At 39.2% G+C, this 26,495-nt stretch overlaps 1 protein-coding gene across 4 annotated transcripts in view; it reads right to left on the bottom strand.

The window, feature by feature from the left end:
* Nucleotides 1-1,809: 1,809 nt before the first annotated feature.
* LOC122993251 (multiple C2 and transmembrane domain-containing protein 2-like) overlaps nucleotides 1,810-26,495 on the bottom strand; it is a 40,045-nt gene continuing 15,359 nt past the window's right edge. For 2 of the 4 annotated variants that reach the window (XM_044367285.1, XM_044367371.1), the window contains exons 4-22: nucleotides 23,422-23,564; nucleotides 22,725-22,801; nucleotides 21,285-21,399; nucleotides 21,091-21,123; nucleotides 19,504-19,674; nucleotides 18,033-18,163; nucleotides 17,189-17,375; nucleotides 13,927-14,020; nucleotides 13,723-13,825; nucleotides 13,435-13,537; nucleotides 13,138-13,239; nucleotides 12,976-13,050; nucleotides 11,566-11,685; nucleotides 8,569-8,682; nucleotides 7,031-7,072; nucleotides 4,946-5,055; nucleotides 4,494-4,603; nucleotides 3,942-4,039; nucleotides 1,810-2,978 (exon numbers count right to left, since the gene is read on the bottom strand). In XM_044367285.1, coding sequence (XP_044223220.1) covers nucleotides 2,931-2,978; nucleotides 3,942-4,039; nucleotides 4,494-4,603; nucleotides 4,946-5,055; nucleotides 7,031-7,072; nucleotides 8,569-8,682; nucleotides 11,566-11,685; nucleotides 12,976-13,050; nucleotides 13,138-13,239; nucleotides 13,435-13,537; nucleotides 13,723-13,825; nucleotides 13,927-14,020; nucleotides 17,189-17,375; nucleotides 18,033-18,163; nucleotides 19,504-19,674; nucleotides 21,091-21,123; nucleotides 21,285-21,399; nucleotides 22,725-22,801; nucleotides 23,422-23,564 — 1,976 coding nt within the window. In that variant the 3' untranslated portion in view covers nucleotides 1,810-2,930. Of the gene's footprint in view, nucleotides 2,979-3,941; nucleotides 4,040-4,119; nucleotides 4,202-4,493; nucleotides 4,604-4,945; nucleotides 5,056-7,030; nucleotides 7,073-8,568; nucleotides 8,683-11,565; nucleotides 11,686-12,975; nucleotides 13,051-13,137; nucleotides 13,240-13,434; nucleotides 13,538-13,722; nucleotides 13,826-13,926; nucleotides 14,021-17,188; nucleotides 17,376-18,032; nucleotides 18,164-19,503; nucleotides 19,675-21,090; nucleotides 21,124-21,284; nucleotides 21,400-22,724; nucleotides 22,802-23,421; nucleotides 23,565-26,495 lie in introns of those variants that run through there. The other 2 variants (XR_006406385.1, XM_044367462.1) reach the window with 2 other exon arrangements.

The raw sequence follows: 26,495 nt of genomic DNA, 5'->3' as shown, positions 1-26,495 counted from the left end.
AAAACCCTGATAGTATCTTGAACTTATTGTTTTATTTTCTTTGAAATAATTGATCATTTTGGATTATTAAAACACATAAGCAGTTTAACGGGAACTGACAATGATTCTTCTTCTGAGAGCAATTCCATGATAATTATGCATCTCTAATGATGATTGATGTTTGGAAAACATGAAATACATGATGGGAAGAGTGAATGGATGCGACTAATGTTCTGAAAGCAAATTAATATCTGACCACACTGCTTTGGAAAATCATGACATAATCACAATAAAGTGTTTTAATGGGAACCAATCAGCCACCGGTGTCATCATTAACTTTATTTGTGCTCTTGTGCTATATTTTGTACACATAATTTTCCAGGAAAATGAACATCAAACATAAATAATACACAGGAAGAAGAGTCTCACAGAAATGGAGACAAATTGAGCCGTCTCAGAAACCAGTCTGTCAAGCTCGCAGTCAGTGTGGAATCTGCAGCATCTAATGTTTTATGTTGGGAACCAGTTAAACATTATGTTGCCTATTAGACCCCACCATCCCATTTCCACACACACAATGTAGTTATTAATGAGTTAATAAAGACTGTTCATAGATAATAATGGACATCCACACCCTCTACAGAGCTCCATATGCAGTGCCTCTCTCTCTCTACATACACACACACACACACACACACACACACACACACACACACAGAGGCACAGCTTGCTGTTCTCAGGTCCGATTTCGAGTTCTAACAAGTCTTTTGAGACCGATCAGCCGCTGTATTTGTGGCTCATCAGAATGCATGTGCCACATCACATTAGTCCCCGCGTGTGAACCGTGATTTTACTTGGTAATTCTGAAGCGTCTCGCTCCCTATACATATTCATGCTGAGCCTATAAGTGTCAAATTGAGATGTCCTTCCAGTGTCCTTGACAGCGGGTTATTAATATTGAATACCTAAGTCAACATTATAACTAGATGAAGAGGTACACAGGTCATCGTCTGCCACATTCTCCACACCCTCTGTCCTCCAGACAATTGGACAAATCATCAAATGGTTTTAGATGGTGTAGGATATTATGTGTGCATCGCATAAAGCAGTTCAAGGATTTTCAGTTTATTCTCTAAAGGAGGTGTTATTTCATGTAATTCTCAAACATCCAATGTTAATAGAGTTAATAGAAATCAACTGTAGGGTTACAGTATGTTCAGAACGCAGACATCTTACATATCTAATTAGGTCAATCATTTAATTTTTCATATATAGCATTTAACACAAAATTAGGGGATTCTTATTGTATTTCATGAGAGCAGCTTTCCTCTAATTTCACTCATTTCTCATTTAAGAGTCTGCTGACTGTGAGCCCACGCGCTCTGACTCAAAAGCCATAAATCCCAGGGTATTACTCTGAACGCCAACATCTTAACTATTCCAATTCTCCAATCCCTAAATTGGTGCGGCTGGTGTTGCTTGTGGCTGGTTTTAAAATCCTCCTGCTCCTGAGCGGTGTGCAGCCCGGTACCGGAGGTTTGTGTGGCTGCTGTGCTTGATAGGATGCTGGCTGCAGGCGTCTCGTCACAGCAGCTGAGAGGAGGTCGCTGAGGTTCTCCTGCTCGTGGCGACGCCCAAGGGCCATCAACACAGCGGAGAGCCCGGGTGCTGGTGAGGTCTCATACAGCCTCGCCTCACTTCATGAAAGCCTAATGAAGAGAGGGGCTGTTAGACGCCCACAATCCTGCAGCACGGGAGCACGGAGAGGATGAGTGCGCCGTGCAGGGGAATTCAAAGAGACGCAGCACAGAGCTGAGACACACAGGCAGATAAAAGATGCTACACTGTGAGATTGTGTGCATTTAATGCCGTTAGAAGTGACAGACAGAGAGTCTTCATCAGTGATTCTCATTAATAAATAAAGTTGAGTGTGAACAGATCCACTCACAAGCAAAAGGTAAAACACAACATAAAGGACAATGCATCTTCTATGTGGGATGAATGAAAGTCTAGAACTAAATGCAGGCACTGATCTTTACATATAAAAGTAAGTCCATATTTTCATGCTAAAGTAAAAAGAGTCAGTCAATATTATATGCACATAGCTCTTGATCCATTTTCAAATGGAATTTTAAGAAAAATTTGAATATGTTGCATAATATTTGCTACCAACTTTGGATATGTTGCTGTTTATGTGAAACACTCAATTTCAAAACACACTTTAAGTGCATTTTGGAAAAGCAATTATTACCTGAAAGTCATTAAAACCACAAAAGACATTAAAATTATTGTTTTAAGAAAACATCTCATGATGACTACTAATTTTATAAGTAACCCATAATGAGATTTACTTTTATCCCAGCAAATTGTTTTCTTGTTTTATTCCGATGGAGGATAATCAATTTTAGGATAGAAGTCTTCATATCTACCACCGTTGATTATATTAAAGTATGCACACAAATGTTATGTTCCAAACATGTACATTTAGCAAAATATAAACTGCTGGTTTCAATTGTAAAACACTTTGAGGGGGAAACATCTTAGGGTCAGGGGTATAAAATAAGCAGCTTTTGATTTAAAATCTAAAAGAATAAACTGTACATACAACAAAACACTTACAATCTTTAGAAATATTATTACAAATTGGTCCAGAAATGCACAGACAGACACATTATTAAAACATGTTACAAAATGTGGTAAAGTTTCATCTGCATAGTCCTCATTATGGACCTCTTTGGTTGGAAAGTCTTTAGGTGCTGGTGGATATGAGCGGGGCCGAGCTGTGTATCACCACAGTGAATTAAGATTCACACCTACCGCACACCCCACAACTGACATAAAGTGAGACTGTGCAGTCCTCCAGCAGTGTCCACATCATCTGGGGTTCTCGGGTAGAAAGCGCACAAACAGCAGCATTCGGTCCCATTTATGTACCATCCTCCTTCTCTGGTCTACGAGATCTTCTTCTTCTTGCTGCCTCTCATCTCACTGTACTGAACCTGCAGACAACAGGAACCAGAGTCACTTTATTCACCAAGCACCAAATATGTGTTTATTTCCATATTATTACTGAGGCAGTGTAGGATGAAGTACTATGACTGCTGGGCAGGATGGCTATAGTTGTTGTATAGACAGAAAAAAAAGAATAGTCAGCAGAGAAACTGGAAGGAGAGACACTGTCACTAAAGACAGAGGCCCAAGGGCATCGAAGAAGGAGAGGGAGGGAGACAAATGGGGTTAAACAGCTTAGAGAGAGAAGGACAGAGACAGAGAGGGTGAGGAGGAGAGGGGAAAGGGGTAAAAAGAGAGAAGACAGCGAGGAGAGTGGAAATAAAGGAAGAAGAGAGGTCAGCTCAGAGAGCAGATGGAGGAGGAGAAAAAGGGAAAAAAGAAAGAGGTCTATAGATTTCTTTTGAATAGTTAATACTTAAAAGACATAAAATGGTGCCTGGTTTATGGGCATGAGGTAGCCATTTTGGATGTCACTGAATAATATTTTCAACCATCAACACAAAATCCTGCAACCCTAACGGAAACTTTTGTGGGTAAATTGTGATGATTTTTCACATTAGAGTGATTCTTTTTAACATTTATCAATTTTTCTACAAAACCAGCAAGATTTAATCAATTGTTCTGCTTCTTTTTGGTTGATGTAAGTTGGAGTAGATGCTGTGTGGTGACTAATATTTTGCTGTTGTTGAGGTTGGTGAGTTCATAACGGAGACAACAACAGCAGTGTCTCCTGTCTCAGCCTGGGAACAGCCGAGCGAAGCAACAGACCTCCACCGGGGATGTATCATGACCAAAACACAACAGAAATTATACGGGGCTACATAATTATACAGATGAAGCTAATTATACAGACAAGAGTGAAGAATGCCTGGGAGTTGTTTTAGTAAAATGCAAAGCTAGCCGGCTCTGGGATTTTGGGCTTCCTGGCCGGCTGATCCAGCGGGGCTTACCTTCTGCACATCTGAAGGCACCCTCGTCAGGAAATCAAGCACTTCATTGTTGTCAATGCTGTACGGGTTCCGTAATTTCTTGGTGAATTTATTGATGCCTAAAACAGAAATTCACACCAACATATCATTAACACTAGTCTCCTGTGGCTGCGCTCTTTGTTTCCACACAAACAAATACCTGCAGAAGAGACTCATGCTGTCCAAGAATTATTGCTTCGAGCGCTGCATGACTTCTCCATGTTTTACTTTCACTTTTTAGTCTGGGGAGAGTCACAACATTTTAAACTCTCGTCTTTCAGTCAATATTCTTCTCCAGTAAGACATTTAACAATAGAATACACTTCAATTAATACATGAATAACATTATAAACCGCTAATAGTAAAGAGATTAAAGGAGAAAAGTTACAGCAACCACAAAATATTAGGAGAAAATATTCCTGTGACCTTGTAAATCTCCTTGTAAATGGAAAATAGAAAGATGCAATAAGGGGGGGGGGGGGGTACTTAGCTAAAATGGAGGCAGACACATAAATACTGTACTGATAAACTTACCCCATATTAAAATTATGTAGCGTGCTGGTATGTAGTATGTGAGGATTGTTGCAATGACAAAGACCAGGAAAGCCAAGCCAGACAGGAACGGCACAGACCAGTTGAAAGTGCTGATAAATTGAAATAACGCATATCAGTACATGCACAAGAATTTTAGTTCCATACTTAATGATTTCCAGCTTCAATAATCTTCAATTAATTATTATAATAAAATATACATCTTTTACCAATCATAATAAAATCTAAACAAGGCCCTTTATTGTAGACTTTTTTTCTCTTATGCTTAATAATTTCAGAACAGGACAATTAAAATTATATGTTAAAAGATTCCGTACATAGTGCATTTCAAGACAAGTACATGATTCCTGCCAATTTCATACTGTAATCATAAACATTTGAGGTTAACATTCAACAGTGTGAGCTGTAATTGAGAAATCATCTTTACTTCTTACTTTTTAACCCTCTCCCCAAAGCTGGCGATCTCGTCCAGCAGGTTTTGAAGGGTGATGATGGTTTCTTGGACCATGTGGAATTTCTCTATCAGCCCTCTCCTTTCTGACTCCTACAGAAAACAACACATACAAAATCAATTGTTGCCAGACAAAAGGTATTCATACAGTCCACAACAGAAAGTTCAGAATTAATTCTGTATTAACTGTATTATTGGACTGTCTTCAATGTTCTAATGAAAGCTTTGTCCTGGTTGAATATTATTGTTGTGAGAGTTTGACAGACATGCAGCTCATTAAAATAACAGATTTAAGTACTATTAGTACCAAATAATATTGAGTAAAGTACATTATTAAAAATAGGTCTAAAACAAGTACAAACACTTTGATTTGTATGTTTGTTACACTGTCTATTACATCTAAGTGAGGCAATTGTTTTAGATTATATGATATTGCTTTGCTTGTGCCTTTCAGGTCATATTTTACTGTGCTATAAGTATTGTGAATTGACTGGTTTGATCAGATCTTTCTTATAAAATAGAGTGTAAATCTCAAAATAATTTATGGTTTAAGAAAAAACTGTTTGAAAAGTAAAGTCTTGTGAACAAAAATTGTTTTAATATTATTCATTACACAGAATAACAACAAGTGAGTTGTTAAGTAAAAAAGTAGTTTGGTGCAATTTGAATTTAATAAATTAATTGAATTTAGTTTGGTTTGGTTAAAGAAGAATAAAAACATTCAAATATTTCAAAAGCATGGAGGTAATTTATTAGGACAAATATAAAATAACTGAGATTTTTTCTTTTTTTTTTTCTGGTCAGACTGAGACATGCTCAAGGCCACAGGTTTGATTTCTGTGACCGTTCACAACAATGCTTTTCCAAGTTTCTTCTGAGCAAGAAACCACAAGACTGAAACAGCCTCATTCACTGTTGCTCTGGATAAGTGTCTGCAAAATGTGAATGTAAAGGCAGATACTTTGAGAGCAAGTTTGAAAATATCTTTTTTGAAGTGAAGGCTCTTCAGAATGGGACTGGACTTCACATTATGAAAGAGAAAAGGTAGCGTTCTCAGGCTAGTCCAGATCCCAGGAGGGAAGGACGGCTCTTTAAAGTAAACAGAAGAAAGCAGATACTCTGAAGATCTCTGCAGTGAGAGCCAGACTTCAGACAGAGACACGGCCTCATGTCCACATCAAACACAGGGAGAATGAAGGAGGGTTATAGGACTAAAGAGAGGGGATGGGGTCTGTGGGGATAGTGGGATGGCAACGGTGGTTATTGGGAGACTGTTTACTGGCCAAATCCATGGTCTTTGTCACTGTGTGATCTCAGTGATATATGTTTGCTTCTGCTCGGAAACACTGAGTGATTGCTGGCTCAATGCCATCCAGACTTTGGGGAAGGGCCTGGGAAAAGGGCTGCAGAGGGGCTTGGACCTGTGATATTCCAGATGCACAGTAACTATCAGTCTCAAAAAACACATGCAAGACAATTTAGTTTCACATCAGTCAAGTACCCATCAAACCCACTTACTGCACTAAACTGCTTCAGCTTTTCTGGGGTCGTGTTCCCACTAGGAACCAGTATGAGAGCCGCTATACATCAGACCGATGCAGGCCATTCAAAACGTCTACAATAATACTGCTGTCAGTCTGAAGAAATATTACATTGCCTAAAAGCATTGTAACACTTTGAACAAGAACTTTCAAAAAGCATGTCTAAGTGCTGTCATTAGTTCCATATTGAAGGTATTATATGGTGTGTTAAGCTCAGGGACTTTCCCAAATGCAGCAGAACCTTTTTCCCCCGCCCCTTTATTAGCATTTGAATGTGTTGTGACATGTGGAAACGGGTTGGTGAGGTCTTCATTAAGCCGAAATGTCTTTTGGTAACCACAAGTTTACAAAAACTACAACAAGTGGTTGGCAGGAATCAAAATACATCAGAAGACTTAGTATTGAATTAACAATGTAGAACCACACAGATACCTTTGTCAACATGTAAAAATAAACATTTATTATTCATGTGCATATAGAAATACAGATACTGAATAGATAGATAAACAGCCAACACAGATAAATACCTTCTCATCATCCTCTTCCTCATCCCCCAAATCCATATTGTCCTGAAAAAAAGAATTACAAGGCAAATATGAGATTTATGTTATAAATCTGTTATAAATCTGTTCTGCTGTGTCCTATTGTGGCTGCATGTATGTAATAACACAAAATGAATTGTAATTCTGAAATTAATCCTTAAAATTAAAACTGATTTTTTGGCCATTTGGGGGGAGTTGAAACAAACTGTAAAAACAACACTAGTAATATTAATACTTTATAAAGTTGAACTTGTTAGTGAACAACTTTGCCTATTTATCCAGAAGACATGAAGCAACATCAGAATTCATTTGGAGTCGTGTTTCTGATCAAATGCCGAATGCAAGTTCACTCTTCTTTAATGATGCTAAATGCTACGCTATGTTCCACCAACTAGCTGCTAACTTTGTCTTTCTGCTGTTTGGTGCTGGTCATGTTGTTTACAGTGTGTTTATTAGAGCTTTTTTGCTGTAAGCAGCTGCCTGCTGCAGCCGAAAACACTGATGAAAGTGGTGCGAGTGCCAAAACAGTAAAGTTGCTAGCTGTAAAATCAAAACAATGAGCTAAAAGATGCTAAAAACCTCCATAGAGCTGACAGGAGCCGCAGAGTTGGGTGATAATTCTCTGTGGTTTAGTCACAATGAAAGACCATCTTCATATACAAGTAGTCATGTGATCCATTGTTGATATAAAAATACTGATTATAGACACTTTAATTCTATAAATATTCACACTTTAGCTTAAAGTTTACTCTCCTATTATCTGTCACACACGTTAATTATATCAATGTCATATGATGTGATAAAATACATCTTTATTTGTCTGTCATTTTAAATGGATTGCTGTAATATACTGTAGTAATGCCTATGTATTATATGCGTATATATATTTATTAACATGGTTGTAGATCAGCGTATATTTCATTCATTTCACATCAAATTCACAACATAGTACGTTATTGTATTAACACTCCTCTGTGTATATAATTTGCTATAACCTACATTTCAGACTGTGTGTTTCAGCCATGTGGACTACCTTTACTGTATTCTGTAAATACAGCTGCTACTCCACACTGGGTACGAACAAGATACAACACCCTTAATGGCGTTTTTGTTTTGTTTTTTTAGTTTAACTGAGAGTAGAAGAAAAAAGAAAAAAGCACACAAGAGGGCAACAGCCCAATTACAGTGAAGAAGAGGCAGGATTCAGGACAATAACTGTGGGCGGATTGGAAAAAAAAAAAGAAAGCAGTGTTAGTAAGAGACAAGCACTGCAAATTAGCTTAGGCTATAATGATATGTTGCATTAGTCTATTCAGTGACTTGTCTATGCTTACGTATTATGTGTTATTTTATTATCACGTAGCTCGGTGCAGCTAGTTGCTATGGAAACAAACCAGCTATTAATTGTCAAATTGAACAAAATGTGGTGGTTTTGCTACAAAATAAAGAAAAGAAGGAGTGTGAACAGGAGCCAGCAGGTCATTTGGCAGAAGGAGAAGAAGGTGAAGCTGCTCTGGACTCACCATGTCCTGACTGACCCGACCGGAGCGGATCTGGAGGTAATTCCACGAGATGAGCAGGACCAGGAAGAGGGGCAGCATGTAAATCTCCCAGTACCACACTGTCACAACAAACACCTGCAGGCAGAGGGCCACAGAGATCACATGATCAGTGGGGTCAGACACAAGGGGGGTGTGCAGATAAAACAAACTGCTCTTCATTAAGTCACATCCAAAGACATTTTCAATAGTTCCTGAATCCCCACTAGCTAAAGGTTGATCCGATTGGCTATTGATTATATAAGCACTGGTCAAGCTGATGAAGGCTACCCTGCCACTATCAAAGCCTTGTGTCTTATGTACAGGTATTCTGCATACGCTGTGCAGAGCGACCACTCTGCTCAAGCGGACTGACTCTCCCTCCATCCACTGCATATACATTGACAACCACGTACTGTAAGTCTAATTGCTTTCCCTCTCTCATCTTGTGTACATTAAAGCCGGCCACGCGATTCACTTCAGCCACGGGGAGCTGTGTGTCGAGTGTGAATATGCCATTAACATCCATAATGGCACTTGTGATGCACATCCCACCTGTGCATGGCTCAGGTAAAAAGGATAAGAGGATAAAGAAATATGGCTTGTGATGTCTCAATTGCACGGCTAAATAGAGCTATAAAATAATCCTGTCAGAAAGGCAGGGCCGGCCAAAATGGCAGCGGGCCAAAAGGCGTGGGGAAGGGTTTACAGGTTTTTATATTCTAATAAAAATAGAAGTGAACATCTGGTAAAGACATCACTCTCCTCTGAGGCACCAACTGACATAAAAGATGGCAGATACCCCCCACCCACCACCACTACCGCCATCACATCAGCTTTAATGTGCAAAAAGCCAAGCACGCTCTTGTCTGTGTTATCACAAGCCAAAACGGGGCCTGGGAGAGGAGATGAAACCAGTTCCTCACTGAAAGGGTTATGTTTTATTAGTGAGGACTTTGTGACTGGGAGAGCCGGAATAGGGGGAAAGCCAAGTCACGCTTAGGTGGAAATGTATACACAGCCCATAAAGATTGTAATAATTGCGGCCCATTTCAGCTTGAAAGGCATTACACAGTCTTCAACAGCAAAAGGGGCTCTGGAAATACAATCCAGATCAGAGATTTTTTTTTTTTTTTTTTTTTTTTTTTTGAAATTGAAAGGCTACCTAATGTTGGGAGAGCTACTGCATTTTCAGAATGCAGCAGGATTTCCACACTAATGCTCAAGGAAGGGTTTACACGGCACGCCGGTAATCCAGAGGCACAAAAATCACTGACATCATTTAAACCATTCATTGTTTTAATGCCGTCTACTAAAAAATACTGGCCAGTGTGAGTAGTGTGCTTAATGAAAAGATAATATTCTCATAAGAAAATGCAGGACTTTCAGCTTCTGATGAGTTGAGAATTCTTTTTCTAATTATTTGAGATTATTTGTTGGCAAACAAATCCCTCCACCTTTCACAAGATAATGAAGCAGGGCAGCAGCATGTAAGAATAAGATACACTGCTGTGACTCATTGTCTATGAAATAGATCTAAAACGCACTGTATTGACTAAGGCACTCTGCACAAAGGTGTCTGCCAATCGGCAGATGTTGGAGGTAGCTCATCACTGTATCCCGTCACGTGGAGTGAAGATATGATTCATTCCTTATATGTGGTGGTATTCAGCAGACATTTATTTCCTCTCATTGAGGCTTAAAAAGGCAGGGAGCATTAGTGTGAAAACATGAGTACAGATGGTACTGTCCTTCAAACACTGCATCAGGACGCGTGGGAGGACGTGTGTGTGTGGATAACGTTGCGCGTTTGTTCATGCTTGTATGATTTGCACTCGGGTGTGTGTCTGAGCTGTCAGGCAAAACAACAATATTATCCTGTATAATTAACACCACATATAAAGATCCAGTCAAATATTTTGCATTAATATGAATCAAAGAGCAAAGCTGAGCCAGTTTGTTCTCCAGTTGGCTGATTAACTAAGAGGAGCTATTCTTTAAATATACATTACTACGACCCTTTTGCCAAAAAAAAGTATCAGTCCATTGTGAGTACCTGTACATTTAAAAAGTGTTTTCAATATTTCAATAGCAAGGAGTTTCTATTCAAAGTGCACTGACCCCTGAGTCCTTTCTGGGTGACACAGTTTCTAGAGATCCAAGTAATCCTAACTTAAAAGAGTCGATGCACGACTCAAAGCTAAAACACAAAGTGGCATCTGTTCAGATAACAGCTCTGTGCTGCAGCTCGCATTTTTCACAGCAGATTGAACAAACTGTACTATTGGCCGGTGTACAGTATCTCTTTACCAGTCTCCAAGGAAATCTCTCAGATGCTCGGCAAAACTTTAGTGCCATCTACAGGACATCAGCCGCAAAAACAAAAGGAACTTTCTCTGACCTTGATTGTCTGCATAGTTAATGCACAAGTTGCTGTATGCTATTTCGATCGAGCTAGATCTGTGAGAGAATAATGTCAAAGAGATCAGCACCCACTTCACTTTGCAGTTTAAAGACAAGGGCTGAAAGGCTACTCCTTCGTTTCTGTCTACACACTTGCTTAACACTTGTATTCAACAATGGCAGGATGGAGAATCAGCCTTATCTCTGAAGAGCTTTTTAATTGGACTTCTGTCTGCATAATGGGGTCTAAATCAAACTGGGCACAGATTGGACGGAGGGTTAATGAGTTGTCAGGGAAGTAGAACAAAAATAGACTCTATTTCGACTCCACTGGGACTCTACTCTCTCCAGCTGAGGCTTAACTCTGCATCCACGAGACACGCAACACTGAAACCGTCCACTCCAACACGGAGCCGGGGCCAAGCCTGCGTTTCTGCTGAGCGAAACACTGCATTGATTAAGATTCTCGCAGGGAGAGTTCAAGCAGGGGTTGGCCAGACTGCGGTTGTCTTCCGCAGCTTGGAGGGAAAACAGAGGGAAATGCAGATAGTGTGTTGATAAGCAGTTAAACCACTTCACCAGGAAGGCTAGCAGGCTCCTCTGAACGCTCTCCCACTGGAAGCAGCTTTTGATGTACTGCAGAGTCGACATGATGGCCCTGTACAGCGTCTGAACACGCAGCACGTTCCTGGCCAGAACCTGAGAGAGACAGATTGTAAACATGCAAAACAGATAAATATGTTTGTAGAGTATGTATAAAAGTGCTTAATTGAGTTTTCATTATGTATGTATGTATGTAAGTAAGTTTAATTTTGTTGGAAGCTCTAATATAAAATGGGGAAATAAATCTAAATTTAAAAAATTAGCAGCCAGCAGGTAATCATGCATGAGTTGGACTTCCATCCTTTTCTGAAAATCCAGTCGACTAGTGACATAGTGAGAGTAGCTGGTATGTTTTGGCATGCATGAGCCACTGTGGTCAGGTGGCAAAAAATGTCAGTAATCTGACCTGATTTTGTCAACCAAGACTTTCAACATTAAAACTGAGGGAAAAGCTGCACGCCACGATCCGAGTCCTCAGTGTGTAAGCCAATTTTGGCGTTAGTGAGCAACATATTGTCTGACAACAATGAGTCTTTGTGGGAAGCGCAGACAGTCAGGCACCCTGTCTCGCACCCTGTCTTGCACACTGTATATCAAACTAATGTAGCAGAACAGTGGACAAGAACTCAGTCACAGTTGGGGGCAATTAAAGCTCAATTCAATTCATTCAGGCACATGAAAGTCTTTGATTTTACTCTGCAAAGCAGAGGGCTGCAGAGTCAAAGTAAAATCTTATTTTTAGTTCATAAAGAGCTAATTGGTCATAAATGAGGTAACATTTGTATTACTTGTCGTCTAACTCTCCTCCTGCCTCCCTCATATTTTTCTTTCAAATTTCAATTATTTAAGCGTCACAGGAGTATTGTCAGAGTGCAGTGACCTCTGACCCATGACCTCCTTACTGTTGGTTCTTTGTAACGTTTAATGTTATGGAGTTTGTGGCATATTTTCATTATCATTCATCTGACAATAGTTTTCTCAATTAATCCTCTATAAAAAATGTCCAAAAATAGTGAAAAATCCAAATTCTTCACAATCACAATTTTCTGAAACCCAACATGATCTCTTGTTTTATCAAACCAAAAGTCTGAAACCCAAAGATATTCTGCTTACTATCACATAAAATAGAGAATAGCAAATCCTCACAACTGACCGTTTAAGTGATTTTTGCTTGAAAAGGACTAAAATGATTCAATTTTATCAATCAACTGATTGATTTATTGACTAATCATTACAGCTGATCCAGATAAGCAGGTCAACTAAACAACTAAAATTAAAATCTAATGTGTTTTGCAAGATCAATGTTTATTTTTCATTTCTTTGAATGCAAAATGATGATTCCCCAATTTGGGATTAGACAGTAAATTTATCAGAGCTGTGTCAAACCTTTTTGGAGAATTTGGGATTATCCTCCTGGAATCTTCTCTCTCTGGGTTGAAATGTTCTTATACTCGCTCTGACCTGAAAAAAAAGTAAATGAGACAGAATCAGGCCCATTTTTCGTCAATCTTGCTCTCACGTCCTCACTGCAGGCGGACTTGTACTTACAGGGTTAAAAATAACCTCCAGCTCCAGAGTGATGCTCCCCTTCGACAAGCCACCTAAGTCCTCTTTTTTCAGCGGGAAGACAATCTGTTGTCCCCTGCGGATCTGCCGGACAGGGACAGAAAGGGTGTCAGGTGCTGAACCCAACCATGAACCTGACCATCAGTCACGCTGGATTACATCTTAGCAAGTCTTCAACCTGCTGGAGTGTTATTTCCCTCTTCACTTTAATTTAGACACTGAGTGTAAATAGATTAGTCTATTGTCTGCATGATGAACTCTTAGTGAGGTAGTACGTACTGAGAGCAGGGAAATGGCAACTTTGCCCAGGAAGTCTGGCGCCTTGTCTCCATCATCATCAAAGATAGTCACCGCCAGAACATCATGAATGTCTTTGACAGGGCTGCGGAGACACACGAGGAAGTTAGATACTCCTTCACCAACCAGCACACACTGTACATGAACAGTATTACGCCCCAATTGTTTCATTTTTTCTGAAACTATATACATCATGTAGTGTTAACAACAAAATAGGATTGGAACGAGATTTTGTTATCATCTAAAGAAAGAAGTCTGACTCAAACTGACAATGTGAAGACTTGATTCCACTCTGGGTTGAGGCTCTTATAGACTGTGTGGGTCTGTAGCCTGTTGTTCCCCAGTTCCAGCACACAGAAAGGATCGCTCTTGCCTACAGAACACAACACAAAACACTTTCACACTGGGTTCCCATGATCCTTTTTTACTATAACAACAGAATAAAGAAAGATTCAATTAAAATGCGTGAGGTACCATTTAAATCAGCAGCCATCAGATCCGTGGCCTTGATCACTTTGACTTGAAGGAAACCAACATCATGGAGGTTTTTCAGGGACCTTTTCAAACTCTGTAATAACAGTAAGTAGACAGGAAACATGAGGGTTTGGAGGCATTTTAAATTAGAAAACACTGCGTAATCCTCAACATCTGTTGTTAATTTAATTATAGCGAACAAATATTTAATCTGGATCTGGACATGCATCAAAATACACAAATTCAAAGACAATCATGGGACACGTGTGCCAGACTTTCTTTTCATTTAAGTGCAGTAATGAGAAAAAGGAAAAAATGTTAAAACATTCTTTATCACTGGGTAAGAAATCTTTGAGAAAATCTATATTCAGATCCAAATATCTGCACCAAAAACTAATTACCTTTCCTAGGCCAAGCCTTTCATTAAATTTCATAGAAATTAAGTTTCAAATTCACAGCATAAAGACAATGTGTTCATACTGTCTATACAGTATTGTAAATGTCTGCAAAGTCAGATAACGCAAATGCATTTGCACATTAGAAAATTAATAATAAATCAACAGGAGATATAACAGACCTTGGCTAATCTGTGTGCAGATGTTTTTCCCATTTTAATGCCAGAAAGACTGAACACTTTGACATTTGACACTGACAACAAAATAAGTTCCATGAAGTTCAGGTAAATGTTGTAAAGGTGGTTAAGTGTTGATGGTAAATTGAGACTTCTGAAATATGAGGGACAGCTGTCGAAACGCAGTGCTTTTACAAAAATCAAAACCTCTGACTAGTGAAGAAAGAACTACTGCAAACTGTCTCCTCTCTTGTAATATTTTCTTTCTTACAAAATCACATTTTTGGCTGGACCGCCACAGCGGAGGCAGCCCTCTGACCGCAATTGTCCAAGTAGGTCTATTTGAGTGAGGAAGTTTCACCATCGCTCGTCCAAAGTCAGCTGAAGCTTGGGACAGCCAAGTATCCCAGAATGCATTTCGCACCAAATGGTGGTAATGGTGGAGCCAGGCCAAAAGCAGTTGTAAATTTCACTGTAGGACTGTTAATATGTAACTTTATTAAGTTTAGGTAACCATTAGAGCCCCAATATGTGGTCAGTTTATCCAAATAACGCCAACATTTTCGGAGACATGAGGCGTTGTTGTCAACGGGTGGTTCACTATATGGGCTGCTTGAGCAGCCCGTTATACAAAAATAAGAGCCTTTCATGTCTTTTCCTCCCTTGATGTCACCAAACATTTAACCTTTTGTTTGTCTTTTTAACTTTTGGAAAAATAAGCCACACAAGGTAAAAAAGGAGGTTATGTCTATGCCTTTAACAGAGGGAGGTCTTAATGTTTTGGACTTTACATCATTCAACCATATTATTACAATTAACTGGATCAAAAGGCTTCTAAAAGATCCAAATAGCATGTGGAATATTATCCCAAACTTTCTGTTTAAAAGAGTAGGTGGTCTTTTATTAATGTGTCCTTATGCTGTTGGTAAACATCTTATCAAACTCTCCAACTTTTATAGGCAAGCTCTTATGTGTTAGTCCTTTCTATACAAGCACAAATATTCTCCTCACAAATGTTTTTTTATGGAATAACATTAACAGACAGAAACAAATCCTTATTTTTTGAAAATTGGTTTGACACCAACATTTTGCTTGTAAAATAGCTATTTAACTGTGAAGGGCTTCTATATTCATATGAAGCTTTTATAGAGGTTATGGCATTATGCTTATTACGCATGTTCTTAATATAGAAGACAAACGTTCTTTTTGTAATTATATGGTGGAAACATTAGAACGTGTTTATTCAGTGTGTACATGTGACAATGTTTTAGGCTGATTTTCATTTGGATTTTAAAATATATTTTGATAAGGAAATCTGATTTGTTATTAATATTCAACATTCCTAATTTCTCCAGCTATAAACAATGTTATTAATTTGCTCATTACTTTAGCCAAATTTTACATTTATAAAATTCAATTCTTGAAGAAGTTACCATCTTATGTTACATTTAAACAAACAGATCCAAACATATTAATTCAAAAATTTCATACACAGTTCAGCCATATACTAGGTTTTGACCTAGTCTTGTTGTTCTTAGACCAGATACCTGCTGTAGGTCTAAGAGCATGAAAGAGATCTGATGAATTCGGTCATCCGTTGCATTAAAAAGGTTGCTGTTCAGCAGTCTTACATGTCAGCGTTTTCCACAAGCACTTAAATGCATCACGACGACACGCTTTTAAACCTGCTCACAAGTGTATTGCCACATAATTATAATGTAACTTTGACAGTAAATCTGACTAAATGTTCACCGTGACAGCACATTCAAGTCACTGCAGGTTTCTGTTTAAACTGCTCTGTCATGAACCAAAACCAGTGGCTGCATAACAGGTTTAATATCATGGAATATGACATCAATTTTTGTGCTTGTTTATTTTCATTGTGCATATTTTTTTCCAGGGAAATCTCGTTCATGATCACTGTATCTGTTTTCATTGTTATGGCCACGATACCCAGTCGTTTCTTTATGTATCACTTATAGACCATAGTATTCTGAGCTTACTACATGTTTGCCTTGCTGATGTTAAAATCAGATATCAAAAAATATAATCTGTCTGAAGCTCCACTGAAACAGCATAAATCCTTGTTACTGGCTCTCAGCACATTATCAGAGAGACACTGCCATCTCTTGGCCCTTCAACACAGAACACACAAAGAGCTGCAAGAGTCCTGGGAGGAGTTTTGACTTAAATAAAGTTAAAACTGACTCAAAATCTGAACCCCTGATTGCAAATGTAATGAAGGCATGTTTTATCATCTTACGGCTATCACTAAGGTCAGATTGGGTGTTCACTCTTTAGCTGTGTCTTAATTCTTGTAATGAGATTTTGGTGGCATCAACAAAATTTGGACTGACTCCAAAATTGAGTTAAATATTTTACTGATAAGACTGATAAGATTTTATTGATAGATTACTGATGACTAGGAGCACTTCATGGAGATATGCTGCTTGTAAAAGCATCAGGTAGGGCTTGACTGGTCTACAGTCGAGGCTAAAGGCTATTTGTTGTTGCTTTTTGTGAATGCAGTGGACGGAGGAGAAAAATAAATCAAAGGATCAGGATTTGTTTTTGGTATCTTGGGGATGATATAAGTACAGTTATATCATTTTCAGGTATACTGACAGCATCTATTGGAACATATACGTGATAAAGTACAGAAACAAGATACACAAAAATGTAGATACTGACGTAGTTGTCCAGCTGGTTCTGTCGTTCATGCGATTCGTCAAGCGGTGCGGCGCAGAGGTCAGAGATGGAGACACCACTGCATGCGGTGATTGTAACCAGGAAGACCAGGCGTCCTCTCCCCTGGTCCAGGGTGAGTGTGTACAGCTCCCTCTGATTGACAGGGACCCTGGACAGGTCCACTTCACACCTGTACACACAAACGCACACATACACAGGAATTTACATACTGTATGTTCATGCTGGCACATGCATGCAGGTACAGTTGTAGTCATACACCACGATGCACACATGCAGGCATAACAGCAAGTGTACACATGTGCACACAACCACATTCACAAGATAAATGTCATACATGTAAACACTGATCGTCACAATGCCAGCCCAAAATTTTTACATTGGTCATTGCTGTATGGAAGGCATTTGTTTGGGACCAATACCATGCAAAGTAGGCTGCACAGAAAACAAGCGACTGTTAGCCACTAACAAGAAACCTTCTGTCACCTGACTGGCCAAACACACCTCTTACTGGGCTGACATTGGCCTTTGTTTTATCATGTGGAGAAAAATGGCAGCTGCTCTGCAAACATCTAATCTCCTCTTAACTATCCAACAAAATCAGTTTCTGAATAATTTAGATGAGCAATAGGCAATACATTTGCAGAGTCATGCTTTATTTTATATCTATAACCCATGACTAGTTGCTCATGAGGATATATTTTGAATAGGTCACATTTTGATCTAAACACTCCCCATAGTTTTCAGATACTGCAGGTCCAGCAGTGAATGTTTTCATTAAATGGATTGTCATCTTGTTTAAACTGAACTTATGAGAATGGAGACTCACATTCCCAGACACTCCTCGTTCCTTCTTCCTTCCTTGGACAAGAGCTCCGCCTCTAGGATGTCCGGACTGTCCAAGAACCGACTAAGGGTGAACCTCTCTCTCCACTGAGGGTTGGCCACTTTGCAGTGATTCTGAATCGGACGGGAGGTCAGAACATGAAACACCAGTAAATAATTTCATATGCCGTCATGTTGAACACTGACAGCAGCTATTTAAATCCAGATGATGTCAGAAAATGTTGCTACCCAAATGCACCTGTTATGTATTTATGGTGATTATTAACCTTTTCAATGTGCTTTAAAAGTCAATTTTATGTCAGTAAACTGTCAAAATATATGCACTTTTCTTAAAAAATTGTAGCTATCCAAATTATTTTCTAGTTTCAGGGTATCCAGTTTTTTTTTAAACATTTGTTTCTGGGTGTGATTTTCCAACAGATTTGTGTGAACACTGTGTTGCTGAGCAACTTCTATCAGAGATTCTCATCAGCACATGAGGCCATATTAAGTGCTGTCACTTTGAACCTGAAAGTAAGAAAAGAAAAGCTGCTCATTAGCATGCAGCTGTGATGTGTAATGGATGATGCTGCAGAATACCAAGATAATGATCGGTGACAGTAACCACAGAGCCAGTTCAGCATCACCTCACATAAACATCCAGTTTACCTCCTTGCTCGGCTCTCTTTTACTTTCTTTTTCTAGGACTTTACATGATCTGTGGTCACAGAATTATACAAGATTATAATGGCACTGAGGTTCTAATATTAGCACTTTTGAACAGATCATCATACTTTTGTATTGCAAAACTCTCTTGAATATGGACGTTTGGTCATGTGCTGCAAATATAATTTTATAAAACTACTATAAATTTATTTGGACCAAATAATCCCAAAGACAGAAGATCATTTTAACATGCACAGAAGCTAAAATGTACCGTTTGTGGTCATTTGTTTTTTAAATAATTAACATATAATAATTAATAATTACGGTACAGCATCTGTAAGGAGAGGACTGGTGAAGGTTAACATCCACTTTTAGTTAAACCAGCTACTGACTGACTAATTTCATTTTTTGTACATGTTTTAGGCATCTAAGTGAGATTCTGACATATCCAGAATGACTTGGATCATATGAAAAAAAAATTGCATTGATTCCCCAGTTACTAAAAATTACAAGCAAGAATCTTCTAAAAAAGTTAAACAAATAAAAGTAGAGTTTAGAGGGGAGGGAGGGGGCAGGGAGAAAGGAGAGGAGGAATGACAAGAAAAGAACAGGGAAGGAAAATAGGGGTTTAGGGACAAAGAGGTTAAGTAGTGAGGAAGAGTGTTAAGAATTGGAGAAGAAAAGGTGGAAGAGGAGTGTCAGGAGAAGAAAGAGGTGGTTACAAGAGAGTGTTTTTGTAAAAAACAGGGACAATTCAAGAGGAGGAGGGGAGTGGAGGAGATGAAAAGCATCAGTCCTCCATCCAGTACCTTGCTTTTGTATCTCTGCTCTCCCAGTCTGAAGCGAACAAAGAGCTGACCCCCTTGAGTGTCCAGCGGCACCTCCTGACCTTCCACCAGAGTCACTGACACAACAGAGCTCCACAACTGACTCTTCTTCAATGTCTGCGACAGACGAAAGCTCTGAGAAGAACCAACCGACTGCAGGAGAGGATGAGGAGAGGAGTGGAGAGACAACTGATATCAGGAAATCTATTACTTTAATCTGATTCTTTTATATTTTGACCAATATTATCAGTAAAGAGAGAGACAGCTGAGAAAGTAACCAAAACATAAACCAGCGCAGCAACCAGAAGTGGGATTCTACTTTAAAACACCTACACCATATAAAATTTAAAATCAGATGAATACATTCTGCAAATCAGTGTTTTGGACATCAGACAGACAGCTAAATGAGATTATGTCCTTTTTTCCGGTGAAAAGAGAATGAAATTAACGTTTCATTTAACAGAGAGATTAGGTAAAGCTTGCAGTAGCTACAGTGCAGTGCGACATATCGCTCTTCCATACATAATAGGCAACCATATTCTAAGATAATTAGCTGATCTTACATTAAGACACGGCGCTGTAGGAAGATAAATTTAACCCAGATTCAATTAACGTACATCGAGCTGACACTGCTGTACTGTGTAACTCTGTTCCGCCTCATGCATAGGCATCAATTAATAGACTGGACTGAATGAATCAGGCAGAGGACAGTCAGTATCTTAAGTAGAGGGGGAACATGCAGTTAGTGGCCACTTTATTAGGAACACCTTTTCAGTAATGCAAACAACCAGTCCCTCCAAACACTTGACATATACCGCAAAGCATGCAGACTAATCTTCTGAATGAGCACAGATGCATATAGCTCTATAGGATACGATGGCCATCAGTGAGAAGTTGGAGGAGAATTGTTATACGAGTACACAGAAAGCTGAGTTTAGCAGTGGAGTGCTGAGGGCCGTTTCTAAATGTACTAATCCGCTGAGTTGCAGCAAACAAAAACTCAGAGGAATGTTGTCAGCACTTTGTGGAATCCACACCTCGGAGATTTTAGCTTCGGAGGCAACAAGTGGTCCTGCTCAGTCAGTACTAGGCAGGTATACCTAATAAAGTGAGCACCTGTGTTGTTTAATATTTGATTTAATAAAAACAACACATTCATTTGTCAGATTTAACACTCTATAAAAGACACACTGTTGTCTTTACTCTAAAAAATGTCTGACAGTGTAATGTGGTGATTTGCTGCACTTGTGCAAAAAGACAAAAACATTCAGATCCAGCTTCAAGTACATGTAGCTGCCAAAATAAAGGAGACACCAACAGAAAGTGATATGTTGGTCAATGAGCTTGTGGTTCCAATTTGACAACTCTTGACTGTATCAGAGAGGCCGAACAGCATGATGGATGTTGCACTGACACATTATTTTAGAGACCAGACCTAAATGGAAGCTCTACGTTTCACTCTCTACCTCTCGCTTTAGTTTTTAGACTTCATGTACTGAAGTTTATAATTGGCAGGTATCTGTAGGTCACTTATTAACGTCTGTCCAGTGTGTTCCCTCCATGCCTTACCCTAATACTTCGTTTTCTTTTTTGGGGCCACCGCTGCCAGCCGGAGCATGCATGTTAGGTGCAAAACAAAAATGACACTGTGGTTAGTAGACTGTAGATAGGAACAGATATACAAGTATGACTAACACAATGCACAACAAATAATCCCTCCTGCTAAAAGTCATGCAGCAAATACAGATAGGAGCTTGCCATACTGGGCTTTTTTTGCTGTCTCTATCTCTGAGTGACAGACTCATGTCCACCAGAACGACGCCCATGTCATCCTCCAGGCTGTTCGGGTCGTCTAAAGGCAAGGACAGCTCGTTGACCCTGAAAATAAAAAAGAGAAGAGTTCCAGCTTCAATTAAAGTTAAACAGATCTGGATAAGATATGGGCAGTCATGAGCCATGGAGTGCCTGGTGTATGCTGCAGGGTTTTATACAGACCAAACACAACATTATGTGGGTTCACTCAGCAGCATAACGTCACCGCAAGAGAGGAAACTAACCAGCAGTCTTCTATTGATGGACACTGAGCAGTTACACTGGTGCAGATGTGGATTATGTGGTTAATGTGGGTCATGGAAGCAAGCACATTATTTTTAAAAATACACACTGAGTGACAAGTTTTTTGGGTACACTTCCATAGTCTAATGCAATCCTATAAACCTTTAAGGCGTAGTTTCAACCTAACAATAATTTTTAAGTCCATAGTCAGTGATTATGTTGTTTTAGCTCGCAATAGAAAGTGTTCGAAATTTCTTCCACATTAAGTAATGTAACTCAGTTTATGGCATTCAGTGTATGTGTAGGCAGATTATCAAATGAGTTGGTAGAAGGTTGTGCCAGATTTTGGGGTGGAGAGAACAAGTGTCTTTGTATTTTGCACTATAGCATGTTTATTTTTTTCATTAGCTTATTATAATTAGGCTGTAAAGAAAAGTTAAGTTTCTAAATATAAAGAGATGTTTTGAACAGTGAATACTACAGCTCCTAATAGTCCACCACTCACTAAAACAACACACTATACTGTATATGCTGACTGCATAGAAAATCATCATCAATATTAAACAGCATTGATAGTTTAGTGCACACTAAAATTAAATTCTACAGTAAAAGTAGGACCCAAGTGAAACTGCCACCACACTCTTCATAATTAATGACAACACTTTCCTCCAGAGCTAATTTTCACCATTCATACTGCAAGTGCACGGCTACACTAGAGATAAACCCATAAATGGGCTGAGCTGATATATTAGCTGATATGAAGTTTATTGTAGATATAATGGTATCAGCAAGTCTGCTGCAAAGTAGCAAGAGATGCCAAAGATATGTTTGAGGTAATTTAGAAACAATGTCTCCACTACATAGTTTGTCCACCAGAGAGCACTGACAAGTTTAGTTTTCAACTGCAACACATTTTGCCCACTGTTCTTTAAAGCACACACACACACACACACACACACACACACACACACACACACAAACAAAAAAGGGATCCTAATCATCATTATCATCATCAAATTTCTTTACATTATGTGTTTATATGTGTATATAATGGCTGATGTATACAATTTTTCAAACTCTCAGTATCAGTATCAACACGTGCAGCACTCACTCAGAGTATACTGACATCCTCTCACTGAGGTACTCACCTGTCAGTCTCCAGATCACTCAGGATAACACTGGCAGAGCCCATGAAGTCATCGGTTGTCAAATCACGGTCGTACACCTGGGTCATGTCAGGATACAAGACAATTATTGTGATAATGTACTATCATCTGTGGAACCTCACACATGGTGTGATCACATCTGTGTTGTGGTGTGCAAAAGGTGATCAAGCTTATATATTGATAATACCACTACAACACAAATTTAACTGTAAATATAATCAACTAATGAAATATTGCAAGTCAGAAAACACGCACTAACATGCTCCAAGGTTTCAGCTACAGCTGACTTGAGGTGAAGTGTTGTTGACTTATCCCATACAGCTGAAATATCACAAATCTAATCCTGGTATGTGGATACAGAGCTTCCTGTTGGTTTGTTCTTATTTGTGAGTGCAAATTACACTGCCCTTCTGCAGGGCTCTGGGGCTGCACCAGAGGTGCAATCATGGTAATCCCCCCTGAGCACTCTGCATTGCAAAAAAGTGTTACAAGCCAGAGAAACATACAGAGCATTACAGAGAAGCTCTGACTGACAACATCTTAATATAACACATTTCACACCTTTCCTGCAGGGCATCAGCAATGTCGACCCACTCACACACCATAAACGGTGTAAAATATTGAACTTCTATAGAACAGAATAAAGTATTTATCTCATGAGGAGTGACAGAGTGATTACCTTGATGTACAGTCTCTGGTTCAGATCCTTCACAGGTATAGAGAAGGACTCATTCCATGTGGGGTTGAGGTTTTTATAAATCACTTTGCTTTTGTAGAACGTTTTACCGTCCAATTTGAATTTCACGTAAGGGTCGCTGGTACCTGAGAATGAACATAACAAAAAAAAAGCAGGATTATTTAATCTTACTTCTCATTTATGTTCCTTACACTGATCAGACTGGTTGGTTCAGCGTCTTGTTAAATGACACTTCATAAGGACACATGCTTGTTGATGGAGATATTTTCTGCTGCTAAACATTTTTTGGAAAGGTTTTGCTCCCGACTTCACAGGCCACTAATTATTATTATTATGAATCAACCCTCATCCTACCAACATATTTAACATACAAGGACTACTGACTGGGATCCCTGGAGAATCATAGCAAAATGTTAACATTTCTTCTCAAAACATTATTAGTTATGTAATTAATGTCATCTGAAAAAAAGATTATTATTATTATTTTAGGAAGGTTACATGTAATTTGCATAGTGTATAAAATGAAAATATATACTTCTCTTTAATACAAATTACAGCTTTTATTTCTACAAAGCCTTCAAAATGACAGAGTGCCCTACACCCCTGTTAGTGTGTGATACTTTAAATAAGGACCCCTGGAAAACATGAACTCAATAAATAGTTCCATCTATTAACACTGCAAAGACAGAATTGTCACAAAGTCACAAGGAACAAACTGATGATAGACAAAGTCATGAAAAATTGGAGTACAAGTATACTTCTAGGGTCTGCCAGTCAGCATGATTAAGGTTAACAGTCTGAAAGACGTTAAGGACTCTACTGCTCCTCTGCTCACTCCATCTGACACATTCAAAAGCAGGGTCAACTTGTTGTCACCACTGACTGTTTATACTTGATTTCAGAGAACTGATAAAATAACATGCTTCTACCATCAAAACTAGGTTTTCATGTAGCCATTTACACTTGTTTCTTAACTTCTAAGGACATTTACAACATTGCTGTGGTTTCCAAGAAGAGGAGGGACCAGCATGCATAGTGTCATCTTTCGTGTCTGTATGGAGGATGTGGGTTTTTCCCCTCCCCAACCGATGGGCCACAACTTCCTGAATCAATAGCCAATCAGATTTCGGCTTCCACTGTGAAATGATATTTTCAATGTGTGTGTTTATGTGTATTTACTTGTGTTTTATGACTGGTGATTGCGTGAGAATTCTTTTTATCATTATTTTTAGATCTACATATCTCACATTTGTTGCTGTTCTGACAAATTGTTTTCACTCCATGGTGAATTAAGTATCATCTGTGACTTTTAGCAGTTCTGTCAATTAACCAGCTGAGGGCAGCACGCTATCAAACACAGTGTGGACCATCAGCTCATACTCTCCTGCATGTTGTCTGGTTCTGTGTGTTTTGCTGTTACAATATGAGGTTTACATTATAAACCTGCTATGAAACAAACCAGCATTGTCCATCAGCAACTGTCAGCATATGTTCCACATGCAGGACCGTGCACTGACATTTTGGGGGCAGGTGCTCAAACGAAAAAAAAGGGCACTGATAGCTAATTACATGAATTCAAATTACACTTCTGTTGGGTTATCTCATTGATCAGCAGGCAGCGCAGCAATGATGCTGCTGCTGTATGAACACACACAGTGAACCAAGGAACCAACCGGAGCAACTTTTTTACAATCAATTTTACAATCAATAGGGAATCAAACTGTCAAGCTGCGTCTCATCAGACCAAATCCTTAATTTTTTTTAAGAATAAAATCAACCTGAACTAGATCTCAATCTACACTTTTACACTCAGGAAGTAAAAGTTCATCAGGTTGACCTCTGAGTCATGTTCAACAATATATTCGGACTCTTTCTCAGAGTGGAAACCCCTCAGAGAATAAAAATTAAAACAATCAGTCTGTGTCATGTGGACCAGAGAGGAAAGGGCAGACAGAGACACGATGGAAAGAGGAGGAAGAGGAGGAAGAAGTCATAGCACCTTAAAGATGGCTGGCAGAGTGTGAAGGGGAAGGAGGGGGGAGTTGTGTGAGTGAGGAGCTCTACTGGCATTAATAGAGCCTGCAGCTAATTTCTCCGGGGCCATGAATACTGCTGCTAACAGAAGAGCTGCTGACACAGGAGGAGAGGAGGAGGGGAGAGGAGGGGAGAGGAGAGGAGATGAGAGGAGATGAGAGGAGAGGAGGGGAGATAATGAGAGAGGAGGACAGGAGAGGAGAGATATCCAAGTATGACTGCATAAATATTGACATATAGACCACCTAATGCATATTCATTTGTTTCAGTTGCTTGATAAAAGGAATTAACTAGCCTACCGGAGTTCACTCGTTTTCATTGACGATGCTATTTTACGCTAGACTAGCTTACTTGTTAATGTTGGGTTATTGCCTGTGTTAGGCTGTCTGCTGTATTGAAATGTTTTAATGGTGGTTTAATTTCACAACAGTGACAAACAGTGCTGGGGCCGAGGACAAACATTATCGTCACATGGCTGTCACCAGTGAAGGCAGGTCAGGGAGACGTGGATCACGCTGCTCTGCATGGCGCTCGCTTTTCGTGCGTTAACTGTGGTGGTTGTGACAGGGGAAGTCAAAGAGGGAGGGGCAAGGGCTTGTGCAGTCTCGCAGAATTAGAACTCAAATGCAGGTCTTGGGTATTACAACATGCTTTTAACTGAGAATTGATGCCATAAAATTAGAAAAAGAAAGAAAGACAAAGTCGTGCAGAAAGGGCACTTATCTAGTCAGAGGCCAAAAGGGCCTGTGCTTGAGTACCACCTGTGGTCTATCTGTGCAAGTGCCTGTCCGCATGCAGTGTACATAATCTGATCAAACAAAAAAATAGAAAATAAAAACCTGCGCTGCTTTTAAAAAACCATATGGTCTTAACAATAATGCGGTGAAACCAAATCCTCCTGTCACTTGATCCTCCCCCTTCCTTTTCTATACTATCTTTACACAGAGCGTGGTTGTGTAAATTCACAGCAACATGAGAGAATAACCCCAAGAACAAGGACATGCTCTGAGTGAATGGCCTGG

Source organism: Thunnus albacares, chromosome 1 (assembly GCF_914725855.1).
Source record: "Thunnus albacares chromosome 1, fThuAlb1.1, whole genome shotgun sequence".
In the NCBI taxonomy this organism is placed as follows: Eukaryota; Metazoa; Chordata; class Actinopteri; order Scombriformes; family Scombridae; genus Thunnus; species Thunnus albacares.
The sequence above is the reverse complement of the archived record's forward strand: the minus strand, read 5'-3'. Positions and strand labels throughout refer to the sequence as shown.